The following is a 25,101-nucleotide window of genomic DNA, read 5'->3' on the forward strand; positions in this document are numbered from 1 at the left end:
ATATAGACTATATAACATCCATTATGTATGCATACAGGACTGTACCTTAAGGGCTTGTTTCTATTTTAGTCATGCCTTACTAATAAAAAAAAAAAACAAAGACTGCAGATTTTCTATGTGGTTTCTCTGTAAATTACTATTATTTGCAATTCACTCTGTATGTATAGGTCAGCTATCTCTTGTAATGTCTGTATGCAAAACAGTTAGAATCATAGAAGATTAGGGCTGGAAGAGACCTCAGGAGGTCATCTAGTCCAACCCCCTGCTCAAAGCAGGACCAACACCAACTAAATCATCCCAGCCAGGGCTCTGTCAAGCCAGGCCTTAAAAACCGCTAAGGATGGAGGTTCCACCACCTCCCTAGGTAACCCATTCCAGTGCTTCACCACCCTCCTAGTGAAATACTGTTTCCTAATATCCAACCTAGACCTCCCCCACTGCAACTTGAGACCATTGCTCCTTGTTCTGTCATCCGCCACCACTGAGAACAGTTGAGCTCCATCCTCTTTGGAACCCCCCTTCAGGTAGTTGTAGGCTGCTATCAAATCCCCCCTCACTCTTCTCTTCAGACTAAACAAACCCAGTTCCCTCAGCCTCTCTTCTTAAGTCATGTGCCTCAGACCCCTGATCGTTTTCATTGCCCTCCGCTGGACTCTACAATTTGTCCACATCCTTTCCAAAACCGGATGCAATACTCCAGATGTGGCCTCACCAGTGCTGAATACCGGGGAATAATCACTTCCTTGATCTGCTGGCAATGTTCCTACTAATGCAACCTAATATGCCATTAACCTTCTTGGCAACAAGGGCACACTGCTGACTCATATCCAGCTTCTCATCCACTGTAATCCCGAGGTCCTTTTCTGCAGAACTGCTGCTTAGCCAGTCAGTCACCAGCCTGTAGTGGTGCATGGGATTCTTCTGTCCTAAGTGCAGGACTCTGCACTTGTCCGTGTTGAACCTCATCAGATTTCTTTTGGCCCAATCCTCTAATTTGTCACTCCTCTAATTTGTCCCAATCCTCTAATTTGTCACCTATTTGTCTAGGTCACTCTGGACCCTATCCCTACCCTCCAGCGTATCTACCTCTCCTCCCCGCTTAGTGTCATCCGCGAACTTGCTGAGGGTGCAATCCATCCCATCATCCAGATCATTAATAAAGATGGTGGGAAAATATGGCCCCACGACCGAACCCTGGGGCACTCTACTTGATACTAGACATGGAGCCATTGATCACTACCCGTTGAGCCCTACAATCTAGTCAGCTTTCTATCCATCTTATAGTCCATTCATCCAATCTAGACTTTTTAAAGTTGCTGGCAAGAATACTGTGGGAGACCGTATCAAAAACCTTGCTAAAGTCAAGATATATCACATCCACTGCTTTCCCCACATCCACAGAGCCAGTTATCTCATCATAGACGGCAATCGGGTTGGTCAGGCATGACTGGCCCTTGGTGAATCCATGTTGACTGTTCCTGATCACCTTCCTCTCCTCCAAGTGCTTCAAAATGGTTTCCTTGAGGACCTGCTCCATGATTTTTCCAGGGACTAAGGTGAGGCTGACCAGCGTGTAGTTCCCTGGATTCTCCTTCTTCCCTTTTTTAAAGATGGGCACTATATTTGCCTTTTTCCAATTGTCCGGGACCTCTCCCGATCGCCACAAGTTTTCAAAGATAATGGCCAATGGCTCTGCAATCACATCAACCAATTCCCACAGCACCCTCAGATGCATTAGATCTGGACCCATGGTCTTGTGCACGTCCAGCTGTCCTAAATAGTCGTTAACCTGTTTTTTCACCACTGAGGGCTGCTCACCTCCTCCCCATACTGTGTTGCCCAGGACAGCAGTCTGGGAGCTGACCTTGTCTGTGAAGACCGAGGCAAAAAAAAAGCATTGAGTACTTCAGCTTTTTCTACATCATCTGTCACTAGGTTGCCTCCCCATTCACATCCCTTGCTAGCTGCAACTCCAGTTGTGTTTTGGCCTTCCTGATTACACCTCTGCATGCTCGAGCAATATTTTTATACTCCTCCCTAGTCATCTGTCCAAGTTTCCACTTCTTGTAAGCTTCCTTTTTGTGTTTGTTTCTTTGTATACAGTCACAATAAGACACAACAGAAAACATACGGAAATTAATGAAATATAAAAAGCATATCTGGAAAAGTATGGATCAAATCATCACCAGAGATGAACCTCTGGGGCTCACTGAGCCTGCAGCTGTGAATCCGTCTCTACCTGAAAATGTTAGGTATAAATCTTCATTTTCCCTTCTGAAGATAGCCTTGAAAATATAAACTGACCCACAAAGTGAAAAATCTATCTCCAATTTTTCCTAAATGTTTATGGTACCCTCCACAGCTACCTTAAGGCTGCCCTTTGGGGTGTGTGGAATCTCCCTGGCCACTGGCCCCTTATTTTGTGAAGGACACACACCAATTCATGGCTGTGGTGCAGTGCCATCTTGGCTGCTCCTGTTTGCATTAGGGCTGCATAGGTTCCCTTCCAGTTGACTGGCTGCTGCTGATCGGCTCCTTTCCTGATCAGCGTGTGTCCCTTCCAGCCACAGAAAGGCAAAACACATTGCTCTGACACGGACTCTGATTTATGAACCTACATAAGAGGCTTCCACATTTTGGCAATTCACAATTTAAAAAGTAGTTCAAAAACGCATTTTTGTTGTAAGGCTTTTTTTTCTTTTTTTTCTTTTGAAGGAAGGATTATGTCCATTTGTTCTACTCTTGCTGTCATGTGGCTGAGCATCTATGAAAAAAAGCTGAGACACCATACACATTTCTGATGCCGATTTGTTCTGTCTGCTTTTTATTTCATTATCTTTCTTGCAACACAACATTACCTCTCTCTGATCAACTCAGTTGTCTACAATAACTACGGACACTTCTTGATTCCTTCACAAACCATCTCTACCACCTCTACATGTCCTCCCTCTCAGAATAGGACCTCAAACAATTCTTTCAAGAAGAAAACCAATATCATCTAGAGATAACTCACCTTCTCCTCTCTTCTAGCTACTCTTTCCTTCTCCTAACCTGTCACTGCCTCTGAAGTGTGTCTGCTGCTAACCTTTCACCAAGTCCCATATCCCCTGCCAACTCCTGACTTCTCTTTCTCCTTCTGTTATCCACTTCCTCTCATCCACCATCATTTCCCCATCCACACATGTGGATCCTTTCAGACAGGCTACTACATTCCCTCTCCTAAAATAAAACTCCCTGGACTCATCCTATGTCTACAAATTCTATCTCATCTTCCTGTCACATCCAAACTTTTTGACTAATCCTACCAAGTCTTCAGATTCTGGTCAGCTGGGGATGCTGGACTGTAAATTAGCCCTTTTGTTCACTTAAACGTATTTCCATGTGGAGTCAGAGAGCTTAATTCTGGTCTCAGTTAAACCAGTGTAAATCAGGAGTAACTCTAGCTTAAATTTACAGGGTAGGTCTACACTGCAACTGGGAGGGTATGATTGCAGCACATGTAGACATACCCAAGCTAGCTTTGATTTAGCTAGATCCTGAACACAGACCACATTAATCTCCTTGATTTAGGATCTGAACAACTCAACTCTGTGATATACCTAAAATGTCTCCTTTAATTAAAAAACATAGCATCTTAACATCCAGGAACATTCTGAGTCTTCATTACTTTCTTGTGTACAGCAAAATACCCTAAACTACTTTTCCAGTTTCTTTAAGAAGCAGAAATTTTTAAACTCTGTATTGCAGAAAGGGCTGAACTTGAAAAAAAAATTGAGATACTTTCCCAAACTCTGCCTACTAGACACAAAAATTAGATGCTACTCAAAGAAGATTGTGCAGATGTTTAAAATATGATCACATATGTTCTGTTGGGATCATTAAGCTTTGTTTCCCCTTAGTATGATTCAGATATATCCTTGGGCAAGGCATAGAAACATACATAGGACCCCCAGTCTCTTGGAGTTATATGACATCAGAATCTAAGGTCTCATTTAAAAATATATATATCCAGCTCTCATGATTGCAAAGAAAACAGTCATGACCTGAATGATAATGATACAGTAAAGTCTGCAGAGTCAAATGGACAATGTCCATTAAAGTGAGGAGCCACCACCACTAGATCCAGAGAGAAAGCCATCTGGCCATTCACACACTACCAGAGCCAACCAAGCCCTCATTGTGGGTAGAAGGCTTGGATGTATGTCCTTCTTGGCTCTACAGATTGCCTCCTGTTTCCTGGGGTTCAGATGCCCTCTGCTCTTCCCCTCGGTCTTTTTGACTCCATGAGTTAGATTGGGAGAGGGGGAGGGAAATGGTTGGTTACCTCTAAAATGCCACCTACTCATGGCACCAAAATGAAATACAACTCTCAGCAAATTGTGTAAATCATCCTGCTCCTTTCTTACATGATTTGTTCATAATGAAATACTTAACAATGATGACATTTAAATCATCATTACTGGTCATCTGAATGAGAGTGTCCACACAGGGATTTAATGCAGTTTAACTAATGTGCTTTAAATTCACACCATTAGTTAATTTGAATGAATTTCTCTGAGTGTCCCCATATAGACAAGCCCTGAGTTACCATGTTAGAGACATTTCACACCTTCTATGGTTTCAGAATCTCTGCAGAGTCAGAGTAACTGATGCAGCAATGTCCAAGTTCACATTTTTAAGGCCATCATAAGGCCTGGGGACTTTTTAAAAAAGATGAATGCTAAGATTCTGGCAAACAAGGCAGCACCCAATATGTTACAATCTAATCCAAGCCCCTCATTGAAGGGGGATAAAAAAAAGAGAAGACTGCAATTTTGCATCATACTTTAAAATCTGTTGAAAACTTTAACGGCTATGATAGCTGCTGCTGGAACTAGTAGGATTCTGAGCTTATGCGGATTGGAAGACCTACTGCTCAATCAGAAGTCTGGATTTCTTTAAATGAAAGTGATCTTGTGCATAAAAAATTACCCTCTTATGATGAAGAAAATCACAAAAACATGAAATCCAAACTTGAGACATTAAGGATATTTTCCTAAGTATTTCTTCCATCTCTGAAGAGATTCCAACTTAGAACTTTTTGCAACTTAGAACTGATTCTAAAGTTGTTTCAGAACTTCTGGATGTTGGGCAAGATCTCTTCATTTCTCATTCACTACTATCCTCAGGTGAATTCGATCAATTCAGTTCTTGAAGATGACTGTCTAAAATCATTGAACATTGAACACTGAAGAACAGTGTTTGCTAGGGAAACTGGTCTAATGTGAAGCCTCCTTTGAATCTACACAAAACTTTAACCCAGCAACTTAACTAAATTGTGTAACTTAATTTTGGAGGATTTGGAAGGAAACCCCTTGTCAGAAAAATCAGATGTTTACTAAAGCATTATCCCCAGGGCAACATGATTACAGGTAGATAAAAAGTATCACTATATAACCCATTAGAGAATTCTAAATAAAGCATTATGTTAATTTAGACAGACTAATGGAAATATACAGTTCAGTATGACACATTCTAGCTCTTCTCTAGTAATACACCTTGCATGACTGCACACTGTTGTTCATTTATTCTCAGTTCAGGATCAACCATAGAGCAGTCCCAGGTGGCTGGTTATATAAATCATCTGGAACTGTGATATTCTTTCCTTATTTTCAAGAATGCTCAAGTGTAACGAATGAAGTATATAACAGCAGCAGTGTAGGTACAGGTCACCAAAAGGTAAATATTCAAAGCACTGAGCAGGAGTTTCAAACACAAATCCTATTTGTTAACAGAGCACTGTGTGCATAACACCTGCTCTTGTGGTTGGTGTATTTTTCCCCCCCCCTTCAAAAAGAGAGTAATATTCATCCATCCTTTTAGCAATAGGTTGTTGATTTGGACTTTACTGGGACCATGCTTTTAAACATGGGTGTTTAACTTTAGACTCCTAAATTCATGTTTAAGTACCTAAATAAGTGGCATGATATTAAAAATTTCTGAGTACACCCAACAGCTCCCATTAACTATAGTGGGAACTGCTGGGTGTTCAGCACTTTTGAATATCAGGTTACTTATTAAGGCACCTAAATATGGTTTTAGGAACCTAATTGGAGGAAACCATTTTTTTACCAGCTTGGCTCATAGTCTTTAAACGTTGATGAAGAAGGTAGAAAAAGTTATCTATTTCCATGCCACTATACGAGCTGAAAGACTTGCTACTACTTTACTAAAATTATAGTGTCCAACCAACCTCCTGGTCAAAGCTGTATTCACACCCCACAGGGTCCATTGACTCTACACCTGAATCATCCTGAGGAAAGTTTCAAAGAGGTTTTCAGTCCCACCTTGCATGAGAGGAAGAGACATTACTTGAACTTGAGCTGGCACATGGCAGAGACTTATACTACCACAAGAATGCCAACTACAAGGCAAAATTTTGAAAACTTTCTTCTACTAATTTTGTGTTTCCAGATTACTATGACCCCCATACATTGGGTAATACCTCAATCCACTTTCCTCTTGTCAAATGCCAGGAAAAACAAATGGATCCTGCAGGGTACCCTGAGAGTCGTCAAATCGGGGCTATTCTGTGCCATGGGAGGAAGGACATTCCAGAGTGATAGGGCCCTTATGAAAAATGCTCTGTCAGCAGCTCTTTCTCTATTAAATCAAGGGAGATCTAGCATCACTGTCTCTGCTGACTGCAATTGTGGCAACGTATTTTGGGGATAGAGGCAATCTCTCAGGTAGGCTGGGACTGGACCAATTGGGGTTTTATAGGTTAAAATCAACACTTTTTAATCTACCCAGAATCTCACATGGTGATCTATCTAATCTATTTATTTCAGAAATTTAAAAGGTGACATTTTCTCAAGGGGAGATTTTCAAAGGCATAGATGGCAATTTGGTGCCTACCTCCCACTGAAAGTCATCACAGATAGTTGTCAAAGTAGCAGCCGTGTAGTCTTTATTCGCAAAAAGAAAAGGAGAACTTGTGGCACCTTAGAGACTAACAAATTTATCTGAGCATAAGCTTTCGTGAGCTACAGCTCACTTCATTGGATGCTTATGCTCAAATAAATTTGTTAGTCCATAAGGTGCCACAAGTACTCCTTTTCTTTTTACAGATAGTTGTCTAAGTCTAGCCCATGCACTTGTATTGGACATTATTTAAATAAAGTCACACTGTTTTATATATGTTGTATATAAATCTCCCCACTGTATTTTCCACTGAATGCATTCGATGAAGTGAGCTGTAGCTCACGAAAGCTTATGCTCAAATAAATTTGTTAGTCTCTAAGGTGCCACAAGTACTCCTTTTCTTTTTGCGAATACAGACTAACACGGCTGCTACTCTGAAAACTGTTTATAATGTTTTGCTCTTCGTTGCCCTCAAATCAAAATACTGAGCAATCTTTTTATTCTGATAGGATTTTAAATTCTTTTTATTATTTCCAGTAAAAAACATTTAAGTCACAAGACCTGATCCTCCATTGTTCTGCACCTCACATGCCCATTTATGCCAATGCCAAGTGGGTGTGAAATGTTACCATTCCAAGCAGAAACACTTGCTCAGCTTCCTGGTTTATCAATGTTCTGCAGACAGCCAGTCTGCACTTTCACATCTAAGTATCTATTTAACATGCCACACTGAGAGTTTAATACATTTCTGATATAGCTGCTTAAATAAAAACCATAGACTTCAAAGTGGTATAGCCACCTGCAGCGTACTGTTGAGCTGGGAGGCCAAGCAAGAGGCAGCAGTATTTTGCTTTGAAGTTTGGTTGTCCATGAAGCACTGGTGAGTTTTACTTTCACTTAAGACACTTTTAAAATGCCCCCAATTTAGATGTTTCAAGTGAAGGTAAAACTTAAAAAAAAAAAAAAAAAAAGCACCCAGATGCCTGCCAAACACAGTTGAGCACTGGAAAGGCTGGAGGAAGCATTATTGTTACTCGCTTCAAAAGTGCCTGAATGTGCTGATATAGAGGTGGTGATACCTTTTACTGGCTACATCCTTAGCTTCATCCCATTTGGATACAATGGGCATTAGTTATATTTAAATATTGGGAGAGTAGATTTGTCTCTTTTATAACAAGCTCACCCAGTGTATCTGGATAAAATAATTAGAAAATTAACATAAAAGAAAAAGATTTCCTTCAGATGTAATGAGTGCCCAGTACACTTTGAAGTGAAAAAAGCTTAGCATTCATTTTACATGAAAAAACCCCCAAACAGATCATTAAATCAAGAAGTTTATGCTCGCCTCATCTCTTTCATACTCTCCACTGTGCACCTTCTATTGTGCGGTCTCCTTTCTAGGAATAGTCTCCAGTTTCTTAAAGGCGATAAGAACAGAGGTAAATGGGAGCCAAAGTTTCTAGGGGCTTTAAGGGAAAGACAAAGAGCTTTAATTCACTGTGTTAAAAGAAAGGAAGAAAATGAATGGAGTCAAGGAGGGGTTTTGAATGTGCTTGTAGTGATAGGAGAGAAAGATGAATTTAGCAGTGACATTTTAGATAGACTGGAGTGGGGGAGAAAGAAGTGTAAAGAGGCAGAGAAGAGGTGGTTACAATAGTCAAAACTAGAGAAAAACCAGGGAGTGCACAATGACCTCAGTAGAGGAGACAGCCTGGAAAGGGTGGGTGTGGGTGACATTAAACAAGGCAGGTGAGACTGCACTTAGAAAGAGACTGGGTATGAGGGCATGAAGAGGGAAGTCAGAGTAAACTGAAGTTGAGAGCCTGGGACATGGAAGGATAACGAAATGAAGCATTTGGAGATGAGTCAAGATAGACGGGACTTGTCTACGGCTAGGAAAGTTAGGATGTATAATTCACCACTGGTGCAGCTCTATCCACAAAAGCTTCTATTGTTGATATTGGTTAGACAGGAGCTCCCTCTCCTCCAGTCACTCTCTGATCCCAGCCACCTCCCCAAACTTCACATTCAACCCTTTCCTAACCCAGTTCTTCCTTCCCCTTATCTCTTTTCAGATTAGCTATAGTAGTGATGCCACTGCCTTCGAACAGTTCTTTGCCACAGCCTTGCCACTATACCTTGCTGTGAACTAAACCACATTCCAAACCTTCAATGAAAGGCTCTCTTATCCTAAGTTTTCAGCCTGTGTACACCACTGATTCTAGGACAGTCTGTCTCAAACACAACCCCTTTGGCAACTAGAATACTACCTATGTGTAGGCACCAAATTATGATTTGCAGAGGGCACTAGATGATCAAAGGCTAGCCTAGGAAAATATATATGTATGTACATATATGTATATACATATACATGCATACAGACACACACACTCCCCCTTAGATCAGATATCCACCTTGAAATATAATTAAAATGTACTGTGTATAGTCAAAAATCTGTCACAACTCAGAAGTCACCTTTATGGTATTGGAAAATAATAATAAAACATCCAGGAAAAAGTATATACTGATGCTTTAATTTTTTTAAATAATAATTTCTTAAACAGCAGCATCTTTCAAAAATTGAGGATCAGGTTTCAAGATAAGTGATGATGTCAAAAACAAATAAGCTGACAGTTTCAGAAAAGTAAAATCCTTTGGTATATATTTTATACTTAAATCAACATAAAAGTTATATATGCTGCAGACACTTTAGTAGCTCATTTTAATTGGAACCACAGGAGATAGATTTTTGCTATTAATTTTCTCTGAGAAATGGGGATACCCCATCAAAGTTGAAGTGTGGAATACCACTTAAGGTTCCTTTATATAAGTTCAGGTTGACTTTGTCACAGAACTTGATGTATCACCAAATAATGAAAAGACACACAATCAAAGTACATTTGTTTTGAACCTGATCCTACAAACCTTGTACAGATTCCCATTGGTAGTCTACCACTGGTAGTGCAATGGAAAAGGCCTTCATCCTGAAAGTATTCAGTGCACAGAGCTACCACTGCATTGGAGGGATTACTATCATGACATAGTACAGAGTAACTGCACAAGTGAACTAGACTAATGATTGGACATCTTATGTTAGTCGTACAATATATTCTCAGATAAACAATGTTACTGTTTTATGTTAATTGACTGCAATGACTTCTCTAACTGTGGTCTCTGCCTCAGACAGCTGACTGGTCACATGGTATTAGCTCTTCTGCTTGTTACCAAATACCAAGTTGCTTTAAAGACAGCTTTAAAAAATCATTAAATAATTCCCTGCAATCGCTGTAGTTGCCACAGGAATATTATATGGTTGTGACTGAGAGGTGGAGGTGCTCTGTGTGACTGTGAATTGGAGGACGACTGACCATGACATACCCCCTATTAAGATGTGGTCCAACCCTAGAGAAAATATGAGAACCTCAAAGGAACCTGTTCCTTATGGAATTATTATTGCCAGTTTAATAAAAACTGTATCTTGCTGATAAATAAAAAACTGCATTACCTTCTTCCTTTCTCTTTTTCGCTTCTTCTTCGCTTCTTTCTTTAGCCTTCAATGCTTCATCTGCTTTCGCTAAAAATAAAAAATACCTATAATGAGTTATTTATACTTGTTTTAATTACATTTGTATAATAAAACAAAACCCTCCCGAGGGCTGAAGTTCACTTTCAGATTAATTTCTGCAGCTCCCATTAAAGTCAATGTGCATTTGAAGCAGAATTTGGCCTTTAATTTTTTTTTTTATTTATTTACAAGACCAGTACTGTTAATCTGTATCATAACTGACAATTTGTAAGGTGAAAGGAAATGACACAGTGGCAGAATATTTAAAAAAAAAACAACTAATTTACTAATATAGGAAATAAACTAAGATTTCTTTTGAAGGAAAAGCCATATTTCCAATATTCAGAGCTGCATATAAGATTTAAAATATAGGAGGTCTGGACTATCTATGTCACAGTATCAAATTAGGTAATATATTTTTTTCATTGCAAATCACAGCAGCAGTACTTTATTCATGTTATGACAGCATCCTCTAAAAAGAATCTTTTTCCCTCTAGAAGCCTCTTCCCTTATTACTTAATTACCTACTAGTTGCTCAACTGCAGGGGTTTTCAAACACTTTACTACAGATGTTAAAGAAGATTAAAAATATACAGCACAGTAACAAGGGACTATCAATATACTCTGTAAATTAATTAAATTTCTGTTCTAGCACATCATTTATTCCAAAGCATTAATGTCTCAAAGGAGCCATTCTCTTTTATTGCCATCTCACTGCCTGATGACTGAACTAAGTGAGAATAAGTCTCTAATAGCATTATACTTGATGAAATATTAAGTTTTTAAAAGTACTGCCTTGTCAGAAGAAAAGGAACCCAAACTAACAGGAATAAGACTTCAGACCAGACTTTCCTGTACAATAAAGCTACTGTAAACTGTGGTATAGAACAATAAATGTTTATTCAGTTTTTCAGGTACTATTTCTATTGCCTATTGAATCAACCTATAATTTACGAATATAACGTTCAGCGTAAGCAGTGGGTATTCAGAAAATGAATGCCACAAGATTATATTTTTCAAAGTCTGATGTCTCTTCACAGTCTGCTACATCTTCTTAAAAATATACAACTTAAATACTAGTGTTATGAAATGATAAAAGCAATTACACAGACATGTTTCCATTTATAAGCTTTTATACACACCTAGACTACATTTAAAGTAATGAAATATTAAAACTTTTCTGCCAGCGAATATCATTGCAAGAATCTATTAAATTAGATAATAAAAACAAACCACTACCAACGCTAAAGACTTTTACTTCATTTACACTTTATTTTCCCTGGTAGAAGGACACGGATAAGAGAAATTCTATTTAAATTCAATTTTGGTTATATGTATAATTGTAGTTATACCCCTTGAGTCATGTAAAATGCTCAGCTTATGTTTCTTTCAAATTATCCCGCTCAGATTCACATTCTACTCCTTACAACCATCTTCAATATGTATTAGCAGAGCTCATTAGACTGAAATTTAATAATGCAAACATCAGGTGGATTTCAAGAACCTCCATTATCAGCACAAGATGGATTGCTTATACACCTCTTGGGCCAACCAGGCACAATTTAGATTCAATAAACTACCATGCCTAAATTTGATTTATCTATTCCACTGTGCTAGTTTGTTCTTCCTTACTGATCCAATTCATTGGATTTTTAAAAAATGGTTATCTGAGAAAAAAAGTTTAAAGAAATTGAAATGGTTTACTGTATCATAGCTAAATATACATTTTAGCTAAATTAACTTCACACTGTCAATTTTCAAGCCTTCTTACTATACATGGTTGCAAGCAGGGTTTTTTAAAAACTTCATTTAACAGAGATAGAAGTTTCCTTCACAGTCTTGGCTGATTACATGGACAATGTCACAGCTTAGTAAGTATTATAAGCACAGTCATATACCCTAAAATGCTCATTAAGAATAACATAATTTAGCCCCTAAACTGGGGGTGGGCAAACATTTGGGCCGACGGCCACATCTAGGTGGGGAAATTGTATGCAGGGCTGGGGCGGGGGGGTGAGGGGGGTTGGGGTGCAGGAGTGGTGCGGCAGGGGGCTCAGGGCAGGGGGTTGGGGTGCATGAGGGCTCAGGGGAGGGGGTTGGGGTGCACGAGGGTGCAGGGTGCAACAGGGGGCTCAGGGCAGGGGCTTGGGGTGCACGAAGGTGCAAGGTGCAGCAGGGAGCTCAGGGAAGGGGGTTGGGGTGCACGGGGGTGCGGCAGGAGGCTCAGGGCAGGGGGTTGGGGTGCATGGGGGTGTGGCAGGGGGTACAGGAGGGGTGAGAGGTGCAGGCAGGGAGTTGTCGGTGGGATGCAGGAGGGGTTCGGGCTCCAGCCCAGCACTGCTTACCTAAAGCGGCTCCGGGGTGGCAGCGGCACGCACAGGGGCCAGGGCAGGCTCCCTGCCTGCCTGTTCCGGGAAGCGGCTGGAACCGCGTCCCTGCACAGCCCCTGGAGGAGAGGAAGCACAGGGCTCCACGCGCTGCCCTTGCCGTGCCTCCAGGTACCTTCCCCGAAGCTCCCACTGGCCGTGGTTCCCCGTTCCTGGCCCATGGGAGCTGCGAGGGGCGGTGCCTGGAGGTAAGAGCAACACATGAAGCCCTCTGCCCTGCCCTGCCCTCCCCCCGGGCTGCAGGGACATTGTGCTGGCCGCTTCTGAGAGCGGCGCAGGGCCTGCGGCACCGTGGGGGGCAATCCTGCGGGCCGGATCTAAAGCCCCGAGGGGCCGGATCCGGCCCGCGGGCTGTAGTTTGCCCACCCCTGCCCTAAACATGCACAGAGGACACAGTTGTTAAAGCCTGTGTGTTGCTTTGAGGATTGCTCAAACATTTTAATTCTGTATCAGTCGACATATACTGAACTTCACTTCAACTTCTTGACTCTTTTTCTCGTTTACATGGTGTCCAAGGTGCCCATGATTCTTTGCCACTCCTGTCAGTCCATGGCATGGGTTCACAGATCTTGGAGTTTCAGTCCTTTTCTCCTCAAACTTCTCTTGTACCCTCTGTCTCCCATGTCCACTCGTGCTGTCTCCTCCAACCCGCCCCCAGGTTTTCTTTACTCGTCGCTCTTCTCCCATTTTCTCACATGTCCAGCCCACCTCAGACATGCACTCTCCAGCCTATCACTTAGAGTCCCAAGTTCATCTTCCCTGTCATTTCTTCCAGGCACATTCAACCTACACTTCACTTGCCTTCCATTTTCCTCAGTATGTTGTTTTCTATTACCTGTATCTTCTTTCCTTCCACCGCTGCAAGACCTACTGTTGTCAAATTTTACAGCAGACACACGCAGCAGACACTTTTCCTTTCAGTTTGTTACTGTTCAGTTTGTCAGTCCCACAGTACTCCTGCCACCTTTTTCTCTGCCGCCCAGGCACACTGGGTGCACGTTCTCCAGGTCTCTCTCTGATTGATACTTTCCAAGTATGCAAATCCTTTCTTCTGCTTCAGCTTCTCTCTTGAAATGTAAGTCAACAGCTCCTTTTCCACCTTCCCTATTTGCGTAACTTCAGTTTTCTTTGTGTACATTCTTTCTATCTGTACCAAACATTATTCCTAAAAATAAATCGGACTACAGCTCTGTGTTGGAAAGTGAATCTGTAAAAATGTCATTGTGGACCTCCAGATTTGCTGTTTGCAGTGTTCTTGTAGCCAAGTTGTTCACAGGATATGAGAGAAACAAGGTGGGTGAGGCAATTTTATTGGACCAACTTCTGTTGGTGGAAGAGAAAAGCTTTCAAGCTTCACAGAGCTCCTCTTCATTTCTGGTGAAGGATATCAAAGTACTCAGGTTAAATAGTAGGTGGGACAGATTGTTAAGCGTAAGGGTCACAATACACGTTGTGGAAGACCAGGTAAAATGAAGTGAGCAATTGTCCTACAACTGCAAAAGTGTTAATGTAGGGTTGGTAGGCAGCAGATGTGTTACAAGTTGTTGTAATGGGCCATTGTGACATTCCCCTGGTGTTATTTGGACTGGTGATCTGCTAGGTCACTCCAATTCTTGACTCTGGGAGCCAGCCTTACCCTGCTCTGTTGTGAGAACCCCCACTTCTGGGCTGTTCACACACAGCCTCTGGCATGTAAGCTGCTCCTTGGATTGTGCAACCAAATGACACAAGACAATATCTCCGGTCCCAGACACAACGCTAGGAACCTCCATCTTGCAGTGTCCAGTTATGCCCCCTGGACACTACAAGCTTATGAGAGTTCATCAATTTAACAAAGAAATTGATATGCACCAGGCTTGTTATCCCAAGAGGAGTCTCAGACACACTTGAAACCAAACACACTTCTTCAGGTAGAATAAACAAACAAATTTTATTAACTACAAAGATAGATTTTAAGTGATTGTAAGTCAAAGCACAAGTCAGATTTGGTCAAATGAAATAAAAGCAAAACGCATTCTAAGCTGACCTTAACACTTTCAGTGCCCTTACAAACTTAGATGCTTCTCACCACAGGCTGGCTGGCTGCCCTTCAGCCAGGCTCTCCCCTTTGATCAGTGCTTCAGTCGCTTGGTGTGGTGTCTGTAGATGCAGGTGCGAGAGAGAGGAAGAGCATGGCAAACATTTCTCCCATTTATCATGTTCTTTCTTCCCTCTTGGCTACGCCTTCCTCCATCTCCCTTCAGAGTCAGGTGAGCATTATCTCATCGTAGTCCCAAACTGACCAAAGGGGCGTGACTCACTAGAGAGTCCAACAGATCCTTTGTTGCTGCTGAGGTCAGTGTCCTTTGTTCTTGTGAGGCTGGGCTGGGTTTGTTCCACATGTGCCCTGATGGGGTGTGAACTGCCCCTCTGCTCTTGGCGAGTTTTGCCTGGGCCTGTTTCAAGCCATGAGGACACATTTTCAGCCTCATAACTATATACATGAAATTACAATCTGTAACATTTGTGACAGGGTCAAGCCAGATGGCTACAGGAAAGTGATAGAAGGCAGATATATTAGCTCCAGATTAAGGAGGTCCTTTTTCCCTGGGTAAGTAACAGGGGTGGTTCCAGAACAATTAGGAACTTGCTGGAACCAATTAAGGCAGGCAGGCTAATTAGGATACCTGGAGCCAATTAAGAAGCTGCTAGAATCAATTAAGACAGGCAGGCTAATCAGGGCACCTGGTTTAAAAAGGACGTCACTTCAGTCACTAAGGGGCGCACAAGGAGCTGAGAGTGAGAGGGAGTGCTGCTGGAGGACTGAGGAGTACAAACTCTATCTGGCATCAGGAAGAAGGTCCTGTCGTGATGATAAAGAAGGTGTTGGGAGGAGGCCATGGGGAAGTAGCCCAGGGAGTTGTAGCTGTCACACAGCTGTTGCAAGAAACACTGTAGACAGCTGTGATCCACAGGGCCCTGGGCTGGAACCCAGAGTAGAGGGTGGGCCTGGGTTCCCCCCATACTCCCAACTGGGTACAGGAGGAGTTGTCCTGGACTGTGGGTCCCACCAGAGGGGAAGGTCCCTGGCCTGTCCCCTGACCCACTAGGTGGATCAGCAGAGACTGCGGGGATTGTTCTCCTTCCATTTCCCTATGCTGGCCAGTGATGAGGTTAGCTGAGTGAAGGGCAGGTTTGAGCCACTAGCAAAAGTGGCCAAACTGATGGCTGCCGTGAACCTCTGAGGCGAGAAAATCCACCAATAAGCACAGAACCCACCAAGGCAGAGGAGGAACTTTGTCACATATTACTATAACAATTACTATAACATCACTATAACAACAATGCTCAGTGCATCATGAGCCTTCTGAAGACACCTGACATGACAAACTTTGCATTGGATACCACACAATCATTTTACAAGGATGAACATGGGGGTGCTGCATGTTCCCCCAAGGTACAGAGAGTCATAGCCATAAAACCCTTGTCTCTGATAAGTCTGTGGCTTTTAGCGTTCAGAGTTATGAATTTAATTTCCCAGGCACATCTTTTTCAGGTTTCCTTTGAGGACTCTAATGATTTTGGGGTGTTTTCTTTTGTTTTTCACCTGTCTCATGAAAAATTGATGAAAGGTGCCAACTCATGAATTTTCCCTTATCCCAAATGACCACCATCTCCTACTACTGTCAGTGGGTCTGAAGCCAGAAAGATGGCTGCCATTTCCCTACCATCTATCTGCATGTGGAAGTGAGGCTGCTCTTAATAAAGTTGGCTGTCACCTCCCACTGCTTTTAATGAAATTGCAGTCATGATAATAGCTGCCACTCTATGGTTCAGGGAGCTGAAGAGGACTCAGGGATTGTGAAGAACAGCCTGGGAGCAGTGGTGGGTAAGAGGAGGCCTCTCTGAGCAGCTGAGAAAGCCAATTCTCGTGAACTGATAGTGAGTCACAAGATTTTAGAGCCTGGAGGAGCAGCTCTTGCGATCCCACTAGAAGCTCCTCCAATCCCACAAGTTTTGAGGCTGGGCACATAAGCAGAGGTCTGTGCAAGAGCCTTGGGGCTGAGAACATGCACCTGCCCTACCTTCTCGTATGGACCCATACCAGAGAGAGGGTCTTGGGGCAGCAGAGAAGTAGGGAGTGGGAACTCCGGGAAGTGGCACCACTGAATCCCAAGTAGTGAAGTCCCAGGGCAGAAGGAGTCAGAAGTATTGCTGCTGTGTCAAGACAGTAATAGAAAATGGATGGCAGTTCCCCTATTTCAGGGGTGTAAAGAGGGTGAGTGGAATCTGCTTCTGAGCAGCCAAGGATAGGCATGCACTTTTGTGTGCATTAAAAGTTGACTTTTCAACCTGAAGCTATCACAAACACTGGCAGAGGCATAGAGAGTTAAAAAGTCAAGAAAACGATTAAAAACATGACTGGATTAAAAACTCATTTTTTGGGCCACTCAAGATTTTTTAGGGTTTGATTCATTATTTTTGATCTCTTGAGTTGTCAATACTGATCTCTCACCTTGCACTACTCCCTAACTTTTACTGTCCAACCCCATAAAGGAATTCCTAAAATGACTACTACACTACCTCCACTTTTAACCAAAACGAATACAATCACAAACTGAGTTTGTTTATTTTGGTGAAATTAGGACATAGCTGAGAGCAGATTACACTAAAAAGATGGAAAATCCACTAAATTCTTCTAAAATGTAATTCACCCCTTTCACTTACCTCTAGTATTGAGTCTGTATAAATCTCTATGCTATTCTCCCAAATTAAAGGGTAGAACATAACACATGTAGCTCACCACTAAGGAAATACAGAGCATGTAAACATTCTGATGCAAGGTGATATCTTCTGGTCAAGAACCAGTGGCCAAACATCTAGAAGTAAACACATTGCCAACTTAGTATTTTTCCCTGGGTACATTGTACTCAGACTGAAAAATATCAAAACTTTGGAACAGTCAAATAAAATATTCAAATTAGAATAAACTTTTGATAAGCACCAGATGTGCCCAACTTTTTAAAAAAAATTTAACTGAAACTCTACTGGCATCCTGAGTACTGTGTTTTATCTAACAGTTTAATAAAAGTGTAAATATAGCCAAAACCATGATGTGTGGGTAGTTAAAAGACAGCCTAACTTCACTCCATAACAACAAAAACTTGTAGCAGAATATACATTGATAAGGAAGCTGAAACTTGCATGAGCTTGAGCTACCTCAGCTTTCCATTTTCTGGCAGTATCACATGGACTAGCAAAAATGCTCAAAAATATTCTCCATGCAGAAGCTTCTTCAATACATTTTCCTCAACTTGGAGGTTGGGACACACACACCAATATAATTTACAGGAGATCAGCAGTGGCACATCACCCAAAGAAGACCAAATAAGTCACTTCAGCAATACCCTGGTCTTAACTGACCCAGGTAGTTGGAATGCTGAGGTTGCTCCTGAAACTGGGTCTCTTGTATGGATAAACTGCTAGTATGACAAGAGTCTGACTGCTTATAAAGCATTCTAAAAAATTAAATAAATAAATAAATAAATAAATGAGGAGCTTGAATTCAAGCTCTCAGCATTTTAGAACTCATTCAACTGCATATAAAATTACAATTCTATTGATTTTTTCTTTCCTTCGGAGGGATGGGAAAATGACACACTGAAGATGTTGCAGAAGTTTACTTACACTAAAGTAATAAAGTTCTGGAACACACACAGAAATTCAGTATCAGATAATGAACCATTAGTAAGAGCAGAGCAACAGAAGAGAGAATCCACTGTCAGTATTTTCAGGTAGTAGTAGTATAATAATTAATATTTATAGTTTGTTAGCACCCAAAGACCTTGATCAGGACTGGCGCCCAATTGTGCCAGGCACCGTACAAATACAAGACAGACAATCCCTGTCCTAAAGACCTTCCAAAGTAAAGCCAAAACAAAGAGCAGGGGATGTGGATACATCATACAAGCAAATAAATATGGTGAAGAACTGGCAATGCTTTGTTAGTTACAAACACAAACATTAACATTCATTTGAAGTTGAGGTAACATTCAAGTATCAGCATTCTGTATCAGTGAACACGATAGTCAAGGTCAGTATCAGCTTTCTATTCTTTTTCAGTTGCTAATAACCTTCTAAAACAAATTTCCTTTCGGGTTGCAACTTTCCATGATTGCTGTTATGAATATGAATTTTTTCACAAAACTTAAGGAAAATCTTTGTGTTATGTGAACATGACCCCCTTTCATCCCATGCTTCTATATACCTGATAGTCACACATCTCAAAAATGCTGAACTTAAAAGTGTCACTTAGCTTGTTTCACAGTCCTCACTGAAGAAAGAAAAAAAACAATTGCCATGAATTTTGTAAATACTCTAGCAACTGATGAGATTCTGAATGGAGATCCTGGTAACAGAAATGCAGGTTTCTGGCCAGAACTACAGGTTCTGTTCCTTTTGAGGCCCAAGCATAATGGGTAAAGATAAACAACAGTAGATCAATGAATGCCAGGTAATTCTCTGGAGCAATAACTGGCATGACTGACCAGGTTTACTCTTTCCAGACTGCTTTAACCTTTTCAAGTCCAGGATAGGCATTCCAACCAAGTCCTTCAATTAGCAAATTGTTTCTGTAGGCCAGTGTGGGTAGAGGGGGGGAAGTAGAAGGGGAGAGAGGGAGAGAGAAAAGAGGAACATTGTGTCACCATCACCCTTGAGGAGCAAGGACAGAGAGAGGGGCTTGGCACCACTACCTCAACTGGCTATGCCGTGTAGGTCAACATGATTGACTAGCTGGTCTCAGTGGGGTTAGGGGTAAGAGACTGGAATCTATACAAAAGGGGGGACAAGGCCACGATGGTGCCTTCAGTGGCTGCCACCCCCGACCAGACAGTGCTACAGATGGTAATTAGGTAAAAAGGACACATGAGCTGGCCTAAGGCAGGAATCTTGTGAAATTCACATCCAGGTGCCCCCTCATTTATGCATTAGCATAGGACGTTGTTCTCATTGCTGTTACAGGGTTGGGAAGGTTGCATGACTGTAGGAAGAGTAAAGTAGGGAGAAGGGAGTTGTATGATACTCTTGTTGCTATTATTGTGGTTAAAATTTGCATTAGGTTGCTGGTTTCTGTATTTATGCTGGTTTGCTCTGTACAAGAGTCTATTATCAGTTTTCTTCTCTCTTCTTAACAGCACTGTTGCAACTTCTAACTCAGCAGCATGAGGTGGCTAGTCTTTTAAGGAAAGTTAGTTAAAAGGCCAACTAGCATAGGATGGTTGAGTATGCAGCCTTCTAAATGTGGTGTGGTTGTGAGAACATGGAGAGTTAATCCTTCCAGGGATTTCAAAAGGGCTAAATACAAGGGGCTGATAGGGGCACTGCTGGATGATGGAGGAGCTAAGCTCTAAACACACATGAGAGAGAGAGAGTATCTGTGGGCGAGTGGGGAAAAGCTATGCACTGGAATGTATAAGTGGTTAGGTCTGCTGGTCATTTTGTGCCCTGGAACTATGTACTAAGGTAGGGGGCCTACATTACTAATCTAGGGAAAGGGGTTTGATGCAGGTCACATCCAAGACTGAGTGAACCCTCTCCTGTTGGACATCTGCTGCATTAGACTGGTATTATTAAACATAGTTAAGGCCAGTCTAAGCAAATCCTTGAATAATTTTGCATGTCTTCTGTCATAAATATAAAGGAAAGGGTAAACACCTTTAAATCCCTCCTGGCCAGAGGAAAAACCCTTTCACCTGTAAAAGGTTAAGAAGCTAAGATAACCTCGCTGGCACCTGACCAAAATGACCAATGAGGAGACAAGATACTTTCAAAGCTGGAGGGGGGCAAAAAAGGGTTTTCTCTGTCTGTGTGATGCTTTTGCCGGGACAAGAGCAGGAATGCAGGTCAGAATTCCTGTCAAGAGTTAGTAAGCAATCTAGTTAGATATGTGTTAGATTCTGTTTCGTTTAAATGGCTGATAAAATAAGTTGTGCTGGATGGAATGTATATTCCTGTTTTTCTGTCTTTTTGTAACTTAAGGTTTTGCCTAGAGGGATTCTCTATGGTTTGAATCTGATTACCCTGTAAGGTATTTACCATCCTGATTTTACAGAGGTGATTCTTTTACTTTTTCTTTAATTAAAATTCTCTTTTAAGAACCTGATTGCTTTTTCATTGTTCTTAAGATCCAAGGGTTTGGGTCTGTGTTCACCTATGCAAATTGGTGAGGATTTTTATCAAGCCTTCCCCAGAAAAGGGGGTGTAGTGCTTGGGGGGATACTTTGGGAGGGAGACGTTTCCAAGTGGGCACTTCCCCTTTTCTTTGTGTAACACTTTGGTGGTGGCAGCGTTTAACCTAAGCTGGTAAGAATAAGCTTAGAGGGTCTTTCATGCAGGTCCCCACAACTTAGTACATCTGTACCCAACAGTTCAGAGTGGGGAAGGAACCTTGACATCTTCCTTCTGCTGTGCCTACAGCAATTCCTTTTGAATATTTTATCGGAGAGTAACACTACCAGCATCTGAGTCTGGTGGTGCTTCTACCTGTCTGCCATGAATAAGAGTTGAGAAGTCTGGCATGAGAAGATAGAACTGGGCAGCCCTCGAGGAAAACTTGCTTGTCTTCTCCAGTCATTTCTTAAACTCTCCATCTTTTTCACATCTCTCAACCCTCCGGATCAGTGGTGGGCAACCTGCGACCCACGGGCCACACGTGGCCCATCAGGGTAATCCACTGGCGGGCCGCCAGTTTGTTTACATTTGCATGGCTGCCTGCAGCTCCCAGTGGCCACGGGTCACCATTCCCAGCCAACAAGAGCTGTGGGAAGCGGTGCGGGCCACAGCTCCCATTGGCCAGGAATGACGAACTGCAGCCAATGGGAGCTGTGGGTGGTGGGGCAAATGTAAACAAACTGTCTTGCGGCCTGCCAGCAGATTACCCTGACAGGCTGCATGCGGCCCGTGGACCACAGGTTGCCCACCACTGTATTTCTTGCATTCCTGCTGATGCAGTCATTTATTGGGGCTTTGCTTGGGAATACTTTCACTCCACCTGCTGCCTCTATATGAAAGTGATTTCTTTGCCATCTCATTATGCTGCTGTCCGGTCAGCTGTTCACTGACCCTGTCCCACTCATTTCTCCAGATGCATCAGTGAGCCATCCAGAGACTTAACTTATAATTGTCTTTTCTCCACTTCCCTGCTCTATCTTTGTGGTCAAACCAAAGCACTAAATGTGCTCTTCTGGCCAGCTCACCTCCTAGCGTCCACCTTGCATTCATATTACTAGAATCTGTGAAGAAGCTGGTAGACTGCCTGCTTAATATGTCTGAATCCCAGAATGAGTGGAGGGGAGAGCCAAAATCCCACTGTTAAGAGTGTTCAAGTTGTCATCCGTTACTGCAACAAACTCTTCTCAGTGGATATGTTAATAGTACTCAGATATGTATTTTCACTAGCCCAACTATTAGTGGAATGTTCCACGCACTCCTTTTGACATAAACATTTACATTCTAGTTTTCAAGGAGTCATTGGTCGGGAGAGCTATATATCACTAGATTGAGTACGCCACCATGCTGTCATAAATTTACTTAAAGTTTAGTGTGAGGCAATCAAAAAGTCAGAAAGTGTATGGAAATCACCAGCAATGTCAGAGCACCACAAAGGATCAGGAAAATGTACAGAAGTTCCTTGAAATCAATACCAGGTAATACACAATTGAAAGGGAAGGAATGGACAAAAAAAGTCAGTCTGTTTAATTTGCAATTTACCATGTATAAGCGTACATCATTAGAGATTCAAAGAGATGTTTGTGGTGCTATTCTAACCCAGGCCTTGTATTACACATGACATGCCCTTAATTAAATCTGTTTTAGGGACAGGGTCATCCTCCGAATACAATTTATTAAGGGCATAGAATGATTTCTCACACTGCCATCTATTCTTCATGATGCCAAAGGCAGACAAATTTTTAAAATAGTTCTGCTGAGCACCACCTATAACAAAAAGAAATGGAAGTTACCTGCTGCATAGGCTACAAATCAGTGATAGAACCATATAAGTATATAAGAACCATAAGTGACCTAGCTGCAATGGAAAGACTATCTTTCAAAATATGGGGCAGTTTGAGCAGCAACCAATTGTACTTGACATGCACAAATAGACATGAATCATACACAGTATCTTGCTAGTGAACATGTGTTTCCTTCTCTTCCCTTCCTTCCTTATATACTTGTACTATACAATCAGCATTCAGAACAAATACAAATTTGAATGTAAAGAACCATAGCTCAGACTTTATTTGATAATTACTTTAGACTTAGTTAAAACTACCAGGAGGCTTTCAGGAAAGGGCCAAAGAAATGAAAGGCACTGTTGGTGGATGGGAAGAACTTTTTGAGGAAAGCCTGCTTAAACTAATGAAACTACTCTTTCCCAGTAATCTTTGCTCCTGATTATTATCCATAGACTTCTACACAACAACAATCTAGACATAGGCACAGCAGGCAGCCCAGGCAAATCAAGTAGCACCACAGGATCAATCTCATCAAATACATCTGATTCACTATTTAGCTGCCTCCTTCGCACATGCAGGAGCTGAAAATAAAAACCCTTAAGTTCTAGTACCACAATGTAAACACACAGACCAGAAAAACTTAAGATCACAAGAGAAGCTATTCACAACAAAACCAAACCTCCATCATTTAATACCAAAGCAATTTCACTGCACCCACTTCTCTGAACCATCATCTTCCAGGTAGATTTCTGTACATGCACAGTACCACTCAGAGAAGTAACTTCTACTTCATATAACCTACATATCTCAACTCCTGGAAATATGTATAAAGGACAACAGGATAGCCGGACTATAAAATGGATATGACTATACTGCAGGAAATTCAAGGAAAGCTTAAAAACTTCCCCCTAGTTTTAACTTAGTCTGAAGTAATTCCCAAATAAATAACTGTTGGGCATTTTCCCCACAAAGTGAAATGAAATATCAGTGTTAATTCTGAATTCCAATTAGGAAATTGTGTTATATTATTCAAACTCAAGATGTGCAATACAAACAGACAAATGTTGTTCTCATTGTGTGTATATAGTATGACCAAAAGGTTCAAATAAAGTTTTAGTTTACATGAAAAACAGTTATAAATACAATATCTGAAATAACATTCTGGAAATTATATTTTAAAATCTAGCGAACCATTCATCAATTGTCCTTGCATTTAAAAATGTTATATTTTTCAAGTATGATACATTATACCCATTACATTCTCCTCCATTTGGTCTGGAACAGCCATAAGCTTGGGAGAGACAATGAAGCTCTAAGGAAGTATCTTATATAACCAGAAAGCCCTGTTCATCTCCCCAAAACACTATCTGGAAAGGGGGAATCTGGAGAGGATTTCCTCAGATGATAGCTATAAGCTCTACTCACACGACACTGATTATTTTCTAATGATAATTGTATTGTGTTCATGTTATTACACAAGCAAATTGGAAATAGACGCAAAATCAAGACCTTTCTGAAATGCTTTTATATTCGGGGGAAATAATATTAGAACATTTCAGGTGAGCTAGCTGTGGACCCCTTCACCTATTTTTTTTAAAACAACATTTAAATAGAGTTCTTTGAATATATGTTTGTATCTATAAATTGCACTTTATTATCGAGATGAAATGAGATGGTGCTAAGACATCAGAGATAAAATACTGGAAATGAAGAGCAGTGATTTGCGAGTTACGAATAAATACCAGGTCAGATCCTCAGCTGGTGTAAATCAGCATAGCTCCATTGACTCCATAGTTAGGAGCTGATTTCAATGGAGCATTATTGATTTAAATCACCAGAAGATTTGGCCCATTATTCCTTATTTGGCCAGCTCCTCTGATATTTCACAGAGTTGCTGGGGTTTATGCTTCCAGAACACACTGAAAGGTTTGAGCACATAATTACTGCACTTTGTCTTCATACTTTTGATCACATATTTTCCTAGATTTTCTCCTTTCTCTTGACAAGTTCAATTAACCCCGATCATTCTCCCCTTTACAAACTCAGTCCTCCAGAAAAAAAATTGTATTTCCCCTCACTCTGCGGTTTGAAGCTTCAAAAGTTTTATTTGTTCCATAAGAAGATTCCTAAAATAAATGTAAAAAGAAAAAAGAAAAGGAGTACTTGTGGCACCTTAGAGACTAACCAGTTTATTTGAGCATGAGCTTTCGTGAGCTACAGCTCACTTCATCGGATGCATAGCATATCGTGG

General features: G+C 41.4%; 1 protein-coding gene across 2 annotated transcripts in view; it reads right to left on the bottom strand.

Annotated features, from left to right (window-relative positions):
* Positions 1 to 25,101, bottom strand: part of RSRC1 (arginine and serine rich coiled-coil 1) — a 362,956-nt gene that overhangs the window by 60,439 nt on the left and 277,416 nt on the right. For both annotated transcript variants that reach the window (XM_074963701.1, XM_074963702.1), the window contains exon 8: positions 10,409 to 10,477. In XM_074963701.1, coding sequence (XP_074819802.1) covers positions 10,409 to 10,477 — 69 coding nt within the window. The remainder of the gene's footprint in view (positions 1 to 10,408; positions 10,478 to 25,101) is intronic.

The sequence above is a fragment of the Natator depressus genome, chromosome 9, assembly GCF_965152275.1.
Source record: "Natator depressus isolate rNatDep1 chromosome 9, rNatDep2.hap1, whole genome shotgun sequence".
Lineage (NCBI taxonomy): Eukaryota > Metazoa > Chordata > Testudines > Cheloniidae > Natator > Natator depressus.